The sequence below is a fragment of the Bufo bufo genome, chromosome 1, assembly GCF_905171765.1.
Source record: "Bufo bufo chromosome 1, aBufBuf1.1, whole genome shotgun sequence".
Taxonomy (NCBI): Eukaryota; Metazoa; Chordata; class Amphibia; order Anura; family Bufonidae; genus Bufo; species Bufo bufo.
In genome coordinates this window covers 810,205,776-810,218,028 of record NC_053389.1, presented here as the reverse complement: position 1 = coordinate 810,218,028, position 12,253 = coordinate 810,205,776, and the positions used below count along the sequence as shown (strand labels likewise).

The 12,253-nt window shown below is 40.5% G+C and overlaps 1 protein-coding gene across 1 annotated transcript; it reads left to right on the top strand.

Moving 5' to 3' along the window:
• The first annotated feature begins 2,690 nt into the window (after window positions 1-2,690).
• On the top strand, window positions 2,691-11,250 carry LOC120988911 (extracellular calcium-sensing receptor-like). Its single transcript, XM_040416699.1, has 5 exons — window positions 2,691-2,945; window positions 5,224-6,057; window positions 6,664-6,891; window positions 6,976-7,099; window positions 10,331-11,250. The coding sequence occupies exons 1-5, from the start codon at window positions 2,691-2,693 to the stop codon at window positions 11,248-11,250; spliced, it is 2,361 nt and encodes a 786-aa protein (XP_040272633.1).
• The last annotated feature ends 1,003 nt before the right edge of the window (window positions 11,251-12,253 follow it).

The window sequence follows — 12,253 nt, the reverse complement described above, 5'->3', positions numbered from 1 at the left end:
AAAGGTGCTCTTTGGAATATGGGCCCCTTTGCCCACCTAGGCTGCAAAAAAGTGTCAAACATCTGGTATCTCCGTACTCAGGAGAAGGTGGGGAATGTGTTTTGGGGTGTCATTTTACATATACCCATGCTGGGTGAGAGAAATATCTTGGCAAAAGACAACTTTTCCCATTTTTTTATACAAAGTTGGCATTTGACCAAGATATTTCTCTCACCCAGCATGGGTATATGTAAAATGACACCCCAAAACACATTCCCCACCTTCTCCTGAGTACGGAAATACCAGATGTGTGACACTTTTTTGCAGCCTAGGTGGGCAAAGGGGCCCATATTCCAAAGAGCACCTTTCGGATTTCACAGGTCATTTTTTACAGATTTTGATTTCAAACTTGTTACCACACATTTGGGCCCCTAGAATGCCAGGGCAGTATAACTACCCCACAAGTGACCCCATTTTGGAAAGAAGAGACCCCAAGGTATTTCGTGATGGGCATAGTGAGTTCATAGAATTTTTTATTTTTTGTCACAAGTTAGTGGAATATGAGACTTTGTAAGAAAAAAATAAAATAAATCATCATTTTCCGCTAACTTGTGACAAAAAATAAAAAGTTCTATGAACTCACTATGCCCATCAGCGAATACCTTAGGGTGTGTAATTTCCGAAATGGGGTCATTTGTGGGGTGTTTGTACTGTCTGGCCATTGTAGAACCTCAGGAAACATGACAGGTGCTCAGAAAGTCAGAGCTGCTTCAAAAAGCGGAAATTCACATTTTTGTACCATAGTTTGTAAACGCTATAACTTTTACCCAAACCATTTTTTTTTTACCCAAACATTTTTTTTTTATCAAAGACATGTAGAACTATAAATTTAGAGCAAAATTTCTCTTTATGGATCTCGTTTTTTTTTGCAAAATTTTACAACTGAAAGTGAAAAATGTCATTTTTTTGCAAAAAAATCGTTAAATTTCGATTAATAACAAAAAAAGTAAAAATGTCAGCAACAAAGAAATACCACCAAATGAAAGCTCTATTAGTGAGAAGAAAAGGAGGTAAAATTCATTTGGGTGGTAAGTTGCATGACCGAGCAATAAACGGTGAAAGTAGTGTAGGTCAGAAGTGAAAAAAGGGGCCTGGTCTTTCAGGGTGTTTAAGCACTGGGGGCTGAAGTGGTTAGCTTCTTAAGGGCAACTTTTTTTCTTTAGTATTTTTATTTCTTCCCTGCCTTTCAAGAGCCACAACTTTCTTTCGATTTTACATTCAAATAGTCCTAAAGGGGCTTATTTTTTATTTTTTTGTAGTTTATTTTTATTTGTAGAATTTGGAAAGAAGGTGATTTCAATTTAGTATTTTTGTTTTTCATATATATATTTTTAAAATTTACTGGGATTTTTAGACCTCTGAGGTGATATGAGCATGTGATCTTTTTGTACCATAGAATATTATGCCAGTCTATGGGATTTTTACTGGCTGCAATCCAAGCACTGTCATGGTTAGCTTACTATGACTGGCCTGGGAGCCTTCACAAGGCCCCAGGCTGTCATATCAATGGGGGACAGAGGGAGCCTGCTCAGATGCTGGAGTCGTTATTGAGGGATGAAATGACTGGGATTGAAGTTATCTCAGATCCTGATCATTGCAGCTGGGCAACTTCTGTATTATAGAGCAAGCTCAGCTAATGAGCCCACCCATACATTCCCTGCACACAAATGCATTCAAGGGATAAACCTACACATATGCTCTTTTAAGGTTCTGCAGGTTTCGCCTGGCACTGGTGTCTTGTGCCGGATGAAGCAGGTGACTATCGGTATAATGACTGCTGGCCCCTGTCCGAAAGGCTGAGATCGGAGAAAGCTCAAATCCATCTATTTAACCCCTTAGATCCAGAGGTCAGTAGCATCTGTAGCATCTAAGTGGTTTTAGAGGGAGGGGGATCCCTCTGCCAACCATCCCCCCCCCCCCCCCCACAAATGCGACTGTGGGGTGCCAATGGCTTTACATAATAGCTGGGGGTCTACTAAAAGCCCCCATGGTTTTCCTTCTGAAATATGAGATAGATAGATAGATATGAGATAGATAGATAGATCATAGATAGATAGATATATAGATAGATAATAGATAGGTACATACTATAGATAGATATGAGATAGATAATAGATAAATGGAGACAATATTTATACAGTGTGCATTCTTAGAATGATGATGTTCTATTAAGCTCCTAATTTTGACTTTTTCAGATACGGACTCCTTGTTCGAGGTCCTCTTCTCGGCATGTTGCTGGGGTTGTATTTTTTCAATCTCTTGGCTTTGGTTTCATTTGGACAATCTCTTCCATGTAGTCTTCCTGACAAACGAGAGCCGGCATTTGTACGGAATGGGGATCTTATTATTGGAGGACATTTCCCAATTCACACCTCCTACAAACAGTCCTTTTACTCATTTACAACGAAAGACCGTCAGATTACCTGCTATTCGTGAGTGTTTAGTGTATTGTTTCTGAACTGAGCAAACACAAAATTAATATTAAATTATCTTTGGCTTATGTAGCCTTTTCCAACTTTGTTTATCCAGCTTTGTTCTGAGATCTTCTGAAAGGTGTATACATCAAAGGATAGTTCACACTAATAAAACATATGAATGTTCTCCTCTTATCTTGCAGATTCAGCACTGTATCCTATACGTGGCTTCAAGCAATGGTTTATGCAATTGAGGAGATCAATGCCAATGATCTTCTGCTCCCTAACATCACTTTGGGCTTCCAGTTGTTTGATAACTGTGTACACTTATCCCGTGCTCTTTTGGAGACATTTATTGCCCTGACAGGAGAAGACAAGGCCATTCCAAATTATCAGTGTCATAAGAAGGTGCCTCTTGCCATCATTGGTGACCCTTTATCACTTTTCTCCATGGCAATGGCTGCTATATTGGGTGTCTATGGATATCCTCAGGTGTGGACCACATGTCAAATCAATAATGAACCCATATATTTAAATCTATTCATTGGATATGGGGTTATGGTTTTTACTTTATTACCAAAATAATTTTGGAGGGGGTAGAAGGGAAACTTCCAGATTTGAGAGACTTGCCCATTATAAGGGTGGACATAGGATGCATAGATTATCCATGAAATCAGTTTCTTAAATTGTTTTTGGATAGACCTTCATGACTTCTGAAGGTTGTTGCTAAACTAGAAGCAGGGCCCCGACTTACCATGTGCCATTTGAAATATTAGTGTCTTCCACAGGCAAAGGGCTATTAGGCCTCCCTCAAACATCCTAGCTCAATTTCATCGACTGTACCTCTTCACCCTGTCCTCCATGTTTCCTTTGTATTTGTTCTGATGAATCTCCCTCAACGTGATAACCCAACCCATCATGAGATTAGTAGTTGAGGCCAATTTTTACTACGACTCACCTGTGCTAAACAGAAGTTGCTGAACTAAACCCATTGGGTGGTCATGTATTATAAAAATATGTACTGATGAGCAAAAAGATAATTGTTTTGAACTTTTGACTTTCAGGCTCCATATCTGACCATCAACTACAGCTACGAACATGAGACTACTATAATTTTATACACAATTATCTTGGCTATCTCATACATAAATTGGACTTGCAGCTATTTAGCATATGATTAGTTATGCAGATTCTTGTTATGAATCTGTATTGTTACTGTTTTGCTCCTGGTGGTGAAACAATCTTTTTCTTCCTGTATACTACAAATTACAACCTGTTCTCACATTCCCTAATAGCTCAGTGTTATTAGGTTGATTTCCAAGTAAAAGGTTACTGGTTCAAATCCAGGTGCAGCCATGAAGAATATTTCCCAATAAAATATAAACAGCATCATCCAGCTCATCGATAGCAGTATCTCGGCCAATAAGTTTGCCAAACTGCATCATGTGAGTGCCATGACTTTGGAGAAATACAAAATTAAGTCCATTCATCCATTCCAAAGCCAAGAGGTGGACGTCCAGGCAAAATATCGGAGTCAACAAGTCGTATCATCACAAGATCTATGAATTCTGGCTTGACAAACATAGCAGTGGAGTTTTCTCGTATGCTTCTTAATAGTGAGATCACAGACGTCCATGCAAGCACTGTACACCATGCACGTCTGGAATGGTGGCCGAAAAAAGGTGAAGAAGCCTCAACTTCAATATCGTCATAAGAAGCATCGACTTGAGTTTGCAAAAAAGTACGAAAAGTGAAAACAGTTGATTTGGAGCGATGAGACGAAAGTCAAGAGACTGGGCACTGATGGGTGCAAATGGGTCTAGAAGAAACAAGGAAAAAGGGGCTAACGGATCAAGAAATTTAAGGAACTGTCAAGTTCGGTGGAGGAAGCCTGATGATATGGGGTTGTTTCACAGCCAAATGTGTTGAATACTTGACCAGGATCTATGATGGTCTCAATGCTGAGCTATATGTGAGTATCCTACAAGACAAGTTACTTCGTACACTCGAGTACTATGGGTATGAAAAGGACAACACAGTGTTCCAGCAGGACAACCACCCGAAGCATAAGTCAAGATTGGCGATGAAATGGTTAAATTACAATGAAGTAGAGGTGCTGGATTGGCCCACACAGTCCCCAGACCTCAACCCAATTGAACACTTGTGGGAAGAGTTGAAGAAAAACCTGTATTCGTACCCAAGTGAGTCAACGAGTATGCACCAGCATTGGGAACGTGTAGAAGAGACCTAGGAACAGAATTCGTCTGAGGCATGCTTGAATCTGATCGATAGTATGCCCAGAAGGATTTAGGCGGTATTGAAAGCCAAAGGTGGATTTACAAGATACTAACAAAATAATAAAAATCGAAATTTCGAATTTTTGGAGCAAAACAGTAACAATGCAGTTACATAACAAGAACCTGCATACCTAATCATATTCTAAATAGTTTCAAGTCCAATTTCTGTATGAGATAGCCAAGATGATTGTCTATCTGTAGTGTATGGTAAGCAGAGCCTGAAAGTCAAAAGTTCTAAACATTGTTACCCTTTTGCTCGTCAGTGTATGTCCAAGCTTAGAATTTATTTTTTATATTATGGATTGTAACCACAGATTTGCACTTTACTTTTGTCAGTACTTAGTCACTCCAGTTTTAGAAACAGACATAACTGAGATTTAGGGTGAAAAGGATGACTCTATCTGATAGTTTTGTTAATGTTTTTGCATATTTTGATTAATACTGCCATTATTTTTGTACTATTTTCATTTCAGGTCAGCTATGCTGCAACCATACACTCATTGAGTGATCGTTTCTTATATCCAACATTTTTTCGTACTGTTCCTAGTGATAACAAACAGTCAAAAGCTTTGGCCAAATTGATCTCTTTCATGGGTTGGAAATGGGTTGGATTGCTATCTCTCAATAATGACTATGGAATTTTAGGGTCACAGATCCTCAAAGAGGAACTGCAGAAGTTGGGTGTGTGCATCGCTTACCATGAGACATTTGGGCAAGGGACTTCTTTAGAAAAACTTCAGGCCATAGCAAACACCATCATTCATTCCTCAGCAAAGGTTATCATCCTGTTCTCCAGGGATCCTGAGATCAACAAGCTGATGGAATTGCTTTTAGAGCGTAAGGATGTGGAGAGAATCTGGCTCGCTAGTAACGGCTGGTCAAACTCACCAATGTTGTCTATATCAAGATACAGTCATCTATTAGCTGGTACTATTGGCTTTATATTACATGAAGTAGATATGCCAGGGTTTAAAGAATATTTACTGAGACTCCAACCATCTGCCTTGCTCCCTGAAGACATCTTCATAGAAAAGTTTTGGGAGCTGGTTCTAGGTTGTCGTTGGCCAAGTGTTGGTTCTAGTGGAGATAATGGGACTCTGTGGTGCACTGGAGAGGAGAAACTGAAATCGTACATGAGCATCCAGTATGGCTCCTATAATGCTGACTTCAGGGGGCAATATTTAATATACAATGCATTATACTCAGTAGCTCATGCTGTCCATAATGTAATCTTTCCCTATGCTCTGCATCAGGAGTCCACCACATGTGAAAAATGTGGAGACCTGACCAACATAAAGCCTTGGCAGGTAAAGTTTATTTTCGGATTGTATGCTTTTATTTAAAATCAACTTTTTATATGTTTATATTGATAGTGATATTGATGGTGAACCATCTAATTACTCTTGATGACACATTCCTTTCAGTACTCAATGGAGTACTGAATGTTATAAAGCGTTCTTTTGTCAATTTATGTGTGTACTTCAAATTTATTTCTTATATTTTTTATCAATTAACAAAATGCTAAGTGGATGAATAAGACCAATCTAAATACAATCCATATTTGGTGTAACCACCCTTTGCCTTCAGCACCACTTGCACAGGTATACTTGCACAGAGTTTTTGAAGGAACTCAGCAGGGCAGTTGTTTCAGACATCTTGGAGTACTAAACATCTCCTGTGGTTGTAGGATTGCTCTAGTCCTTCTATCTCTTCATGTAAGACAGACTTGATGGCTGCCATTTCATCACTTTCAGGAGAGTTTTAAGTAGCTGCCTAAAACCTTTGCACAGTACTGTATTTGGAGATGAGCACAGGTGAAATTTCAACTATGGAAGTCATAGCTGTGGAAGTCATTTGTTTACCTTGTAATCTTTACTAAATAAAAAAAAATATGGAACCTATCTATTCTCTAGGTTTTCCACCACTTGAGGCATGTCTATTTCAAAAATCGGATGGGAGAAGAAATGTTCTTCGATGCCAATGGAAACCCTCCAACTGACTATGACCTTCTAAACTGGCATAGGAACTCAGATGGTGTTATTCACTTTGATACAGTTGGACGGTACAATTTATGCCAAGCTAAAGAAAATGAATTGAGCATCAATATCACAGCTATCAGATGGATCACAGGTGGCAGCGAGGTACCATGTCATATTTACTGTTAGAGGACTATATACATATAAACACCATAATGTTATAATGTAATATTTTCTTACTATTCTTAGGTCCCCAGCTCAGTATGCAGCGAAAGCTGCTCCTCTGGATTCTGGAAAGCTGCTCGAAAAGGGCAACCAGTGTGTTGTTATGACTGTATTCCTTGTTCAGAAGGTGAAATATCCAACCAAACAGGTATATTCAGATATTTTATTTGGTCCTTGCTAAACTCAACCAAAGCTCTATACTAGTGTCCTCAATTAACTAAAACCTACTATCAACCATTTAACCCCCATACAAACCCTTAAGTACCACTTTTGTAGATTATTGTAGAGTATTATCTAGTATTTTAAACCAAGTATCTCAAAGGCTACAATCTGCTTTCATTTTTGTTAAAATTCTAAATGCACATCTTGTGCTGAGGTTATTAGTACTGCATTATCGTAATGGAGCTGATGTGCATCTGCTGTCACTTGAATAGATTTTACTTAGGGCAACTACCAAGAGTTTTCTAAGTGGCATACAAGATCCTCACCCTTTAAGCACTATACAGGGATCTGGTCTCCACTGCAGGGAGCCACCAGACTGCTACCTCTTTGAGTAGTCTTAAAGGGGTTGTCCGGGTTCAGAGTTGAACCCGGACATCCCTCCATTTTCACCCCGGCAGCCCCCCTGACATGAGCATCGAAGCAGTTCATGCTCCGATTCTCTCCTTTGCCCTGCGCTAAATTGTGCAGGGCAAAGGCATTTTTTGGAGATCCGGTGTCGTACCGGGGCTCTTCATGGGGCTGACAGAACCCTGGTGACGTCACCAGCACTGATGGGCGGGATTTAGCTCTGCTCTAGCCAGTAAAATGGCTAGGGCAGAGCTAAAGTCCGCCCCTCAGAGCCGGTAAAGTTTCCGCCCGGCAGTGTGTTATTGAAAACAAAAGAGCCCGTGCTCTGCGCGATCTAGCGCAGGGCAAAGGAGTGCATCGGAGCATGAGTTGCTCCGATGCTAGCCTCAGGGGGGCTGTCTGGGTGAAAATAAACCCCTTTAAGTGATTGCTGACCCATGGGTGTCAAAAAACACTGGTGCAGAGCACCAAGGGATCAGGCAAAATCATAGTCAGGGATAGTATGAGGTCAGGGCAGGGAGAGTACAAACAATATGGTAAACAGTTAAAGGCCAGGACAGGTAGCTCAGGCTCAGAATTGAGAAAGGGCAGTGGTCGGGTCAGGCGGTGAAGGGTCAATGTAAGAAGTCAGGCAGAAGTTGGTACATGGAACAGGTAGATGTAAATGAACAAATTTTGTTTTGCCCTTAATGCATTCTGAATTGATAAGGATCCGCTAAGAATGCATCAGTTTGGCTCCATTCTGCCTCCATATCCATTCTGCTTTGGAGGCGGACACCAAAAAGCTGCTTGCAGCGTTTTGGTGTCCATCTGACAAAACTGAGCCAAACGGATCCATCCTGACACACAATGTAAGTCAACAGGGACGGATCCGTTATCTCTGACAAAATCTGGCACAATAGAAAATGGATCCGTCCTCCATTGTTCAAGATGGATCCGTCTTGGCTATGTTAAAGATAATACAAATGGATAAGTTCTGAATGGATGCAGACGGTTGTATTATCTGAACGGATCCGTCTGTGCAGATCCATGACGGATCTGCACCAAACGCGAGTGTGAAAGTAGCCTAAAAGGGGATTTGAATGGGCGGCATGTAGGTGGAATTTGGAGCGGGCAACGGAGTAGGGCTGTGGACAGAGTGAATGGGGTTATAGGTGGAAAAGGGGCGTGCCACCCGTCACTTTGAATTTGACGAGATGTCCAGCCCTATACTACTGGTGGGACACTGTGGGGGGAGTCAGTGTTAAGGGGTGAGGGGCTGTGGAGTTCACTGTTAAGGGGGCGGGGTGCTGTAGAGGTCACTGTTATGGGGGATACTGTCGATATCTTTCAATGACACACAGAAACATTTAATTAAATAGATGAAATATACCCGTGCGAAGCCGGGTCCTTCTGCTAGTAAACTATAAACACCATCAGGCTTTGCCCCGTCAAAGAAATAATTTCGGAATCATTTTTTAATTTTAAAAAGCATAAATCTGGGTTTTATACAGTCCCTGGAGACCTCAGATTGTCCTACATGACTTTTCACAGAAACCTGAGCAGTTTCTTTTCAGGTAAAATTTATTATTTCTTACCCAAAGCGAACCTCTCAATTAAAATTCATTCAAATGGGACCTAAAATTAATTTCAAGAAATTCCTCTCTACCCCACAAATGGTGGCCTAAACGGTTACCTACTATGTGAGCCCTCATCTCATCTCATCTTTTAATTACGATTTTGCAATGAGCACATCTAAGCAAACTAGTGACCAACTCTCATCGTTATTAGAGATGAGCGAATTTTTGAAAAGTTTGATTCGGCCGACTTCGTCATGAAGCGCATTTTTTTATAACTAGCGGGTGCAATCACAGGGAGCTGCGATAGCGCTGCCCCCTTCATTGTACCCCTCAGATGTCGTGTTCATACATGATCATGGCATCTGAGTGTAAAAACTGTGTAAAATTAACATAACATTTTTTTTTTAAATCAAACTTACCGCCTCCATTTGCTCACGACGAACCGGCCACCGCCATCTTTCTTGAGGATCTGGTGCGAAATCTCGTGTTGCGCGAGATTACATCATCACGCCAGCCGGCATGGTGACGTCATACGTCACTGCGCACGGGATTTCGGCCGAGATCTTCAATCAAGATGGCGGCTGGCGGCCCCCTTCGCAAGCAAATGGAAGAGGTTAGTATGAATTTTTTTTGTTTTTTACACTAGTTCAGGTTAAATCGATTCGCTAACACTAAGAACAAGGTAATTCGGCTTCGAGGCGAATCAAATTTATCTTGAAATTCGGATCGAATTCCACTTCGTGGGATTCGATTCGCTCATCTCTAATTATTATATTCAGACCAAGAACAGAGAAGCTTTTCTCAAATCAAACTTGAATTTCATAAATTTGAGTTATTTAGTTTAGACCAAAAACTAGAAGAGGGATGATCCAATAACTGTGTGTAAATATATCAGGGGTAAGTACAGAGATCTCCATGCCAAAGGAACATCCCCTTCATCTAGAGAAAAGAAGGCTTCTACAACTACATGGAAGGGCATTCTTTACTGTGAGACTATAGAGCTCTCTGCCAGAGGAGCTTGTGATGGTGGTCAATAAGTCCAAGAGGGACCTGGATGTCTGGAGAAGGGTTTTTGATCCAGGCAGATTTGAAGTCGGTAAATAATTTTTCCCATACAATGAAGAAATTAGCTTCTCCCTTATGGAGGTTTTTTTCTTTCCTGTCTACCAATGGTGCAAGATAATAGGTTGAACTGGATGGATGTAAGTCTATAGTTTAACGTTATTATGTCTTTATATTTTATCTCTTAGATTCAAGCAACTGTTTTCCATGTGCTGCTGAGATGTCGCCCAATGCTAACAACACCATGTGCCTTCCTAAAGAAGTAGAGTTTCTGTCGTACTGGGAACCACTTGGAGTCACCTTAACTTCTACTGTTATCTTCTGCTCCTTCATCACCCTTTCTGTCTTGTGTATATTCGTCAAATACAAAGACACTGCCATTGTCAAAGCCAATAACAGTGATCTCACCTACTGCCTCCTTATCTCATTGTTCTTAAGTTTCTTCTGCTCTCTACTATTTATTGGAGAACCTAAAAGATTAACATGTCTCTTGCGTCAAACAGCTTTTGGAGTAATCTTTGTGGTTTGTGTTTCATGCATATTTTCTAAAACCCTGATGGTTATCATAGCTTTTCGGGCAACCAAACCTGGAAGCAATATGAGAAAGTGGTTAGGACCAAAAATTCCTGCTATAGTCATTGTAATCTGTACCTGCATGCAGATTTTCATTTGTGTGTTCTGGATTTTGCATTGCCCTCCATTTCCAGAGAAGAACCTTAAGATAAAGGCTGGAGTCATCATCTTTCAATGCAATGAATGTTTAGATGTTTTATTGTGGGCCATGCTCGGGTACATGGGACTTCTTGCTTGTATCAGTTTCATAGTTGCATTTCTGGCCAGGAACTTACCAGATAGTTTCAACGAAGCAAAGTGGATTACTTTTTCCATGTTGATCTTCTTGAGTGTCTGGATCTCTTTTGTCCCAGCCTATCTCAGCACTCAGGGAAAGTTCATGGTGACTGTTGAAGTGTTTGGAATAATTTCCTCCAGTGCTGGGATCTTAGGTTGCTTTTTTTTCCCCAAGTGTTATATTATTTTATTTTGCCCTGATCTCAACACCCGTGAGAGCCTCCTGGGTAAAAGCACCACTCAGAACACAAAGACCTAGATCTAATAGAATATGTGCGGTGGCCTGCCCCCCAGGGGCAATTGGGTCCTATGGTTTAGGAATGCTGTGGCCCTAATACTTTCTGTCATGGTGCTTCTACCTGGATACTCAAAAAGAACACCAGAAGGGCAGGGCACCATCATAGGAGGAATAAACGCCCCAAAGACAACGCAATCCCAGGTACAGATGAGACTTTGATCATTAATATATCATCTAAGAACTTAAATCCTAGTCAATTAGAAGTATTACAGACAGGTTTGTCCTTTAGTCCAACTGGACACTTGGACACTTTTGGACTAGAGATGGACTGTCAACGTTTTTACCGTAATATGCGTTTAAAGGCTCACTTCTGCACCAGTGATCGGGTGTCTCCGAGGGATGAGGTGTCTGAACATAGCCAACTAACTTTGAAACAATTCAATCTAAAAATCAAAAGTCATTTTCAGCCACGAAAGACACACCATCCTGTAGAGACCTTCATATCACTGGTCCAGAGAGACATAACAAAATTGTTACAACATTGTGAACAGGGCAAACTGTTCATGTCTCAAAATCTAATACAATCTGAAAGGGATGCATTTAAATCATTGCTAGTCGATGATTCTAATATATTCAAGCCTGCTGACAAAGGTGGTGCTCTTGTGCTAATGGATAAGGACTATCATATATCTGAAATTTTGAATCAACTAGCAGATAGGGATACTTATAAACCATTACAACATGACCCTGGTTTTGATATAAGGAAAAAACTTGTTGAAATTGTGAATATATTTCAAGAGAAAAATGTCATTGATATTAAATTGGGCAATTATTTAATCAATCAACATCCCGTCACCCCAGTACTACTGTATATACTTTACCTAAAATTCACAAATCCATCACTAATCCACCAGGACACCCTATAGTGGCTTCCACTGACTCCATTTTATCCCCGCCAGCCATGCTTTTTGAAAAAGTTCTCACTCCATTAACCAAATGTACACCATCTTTCTTACTTGACACT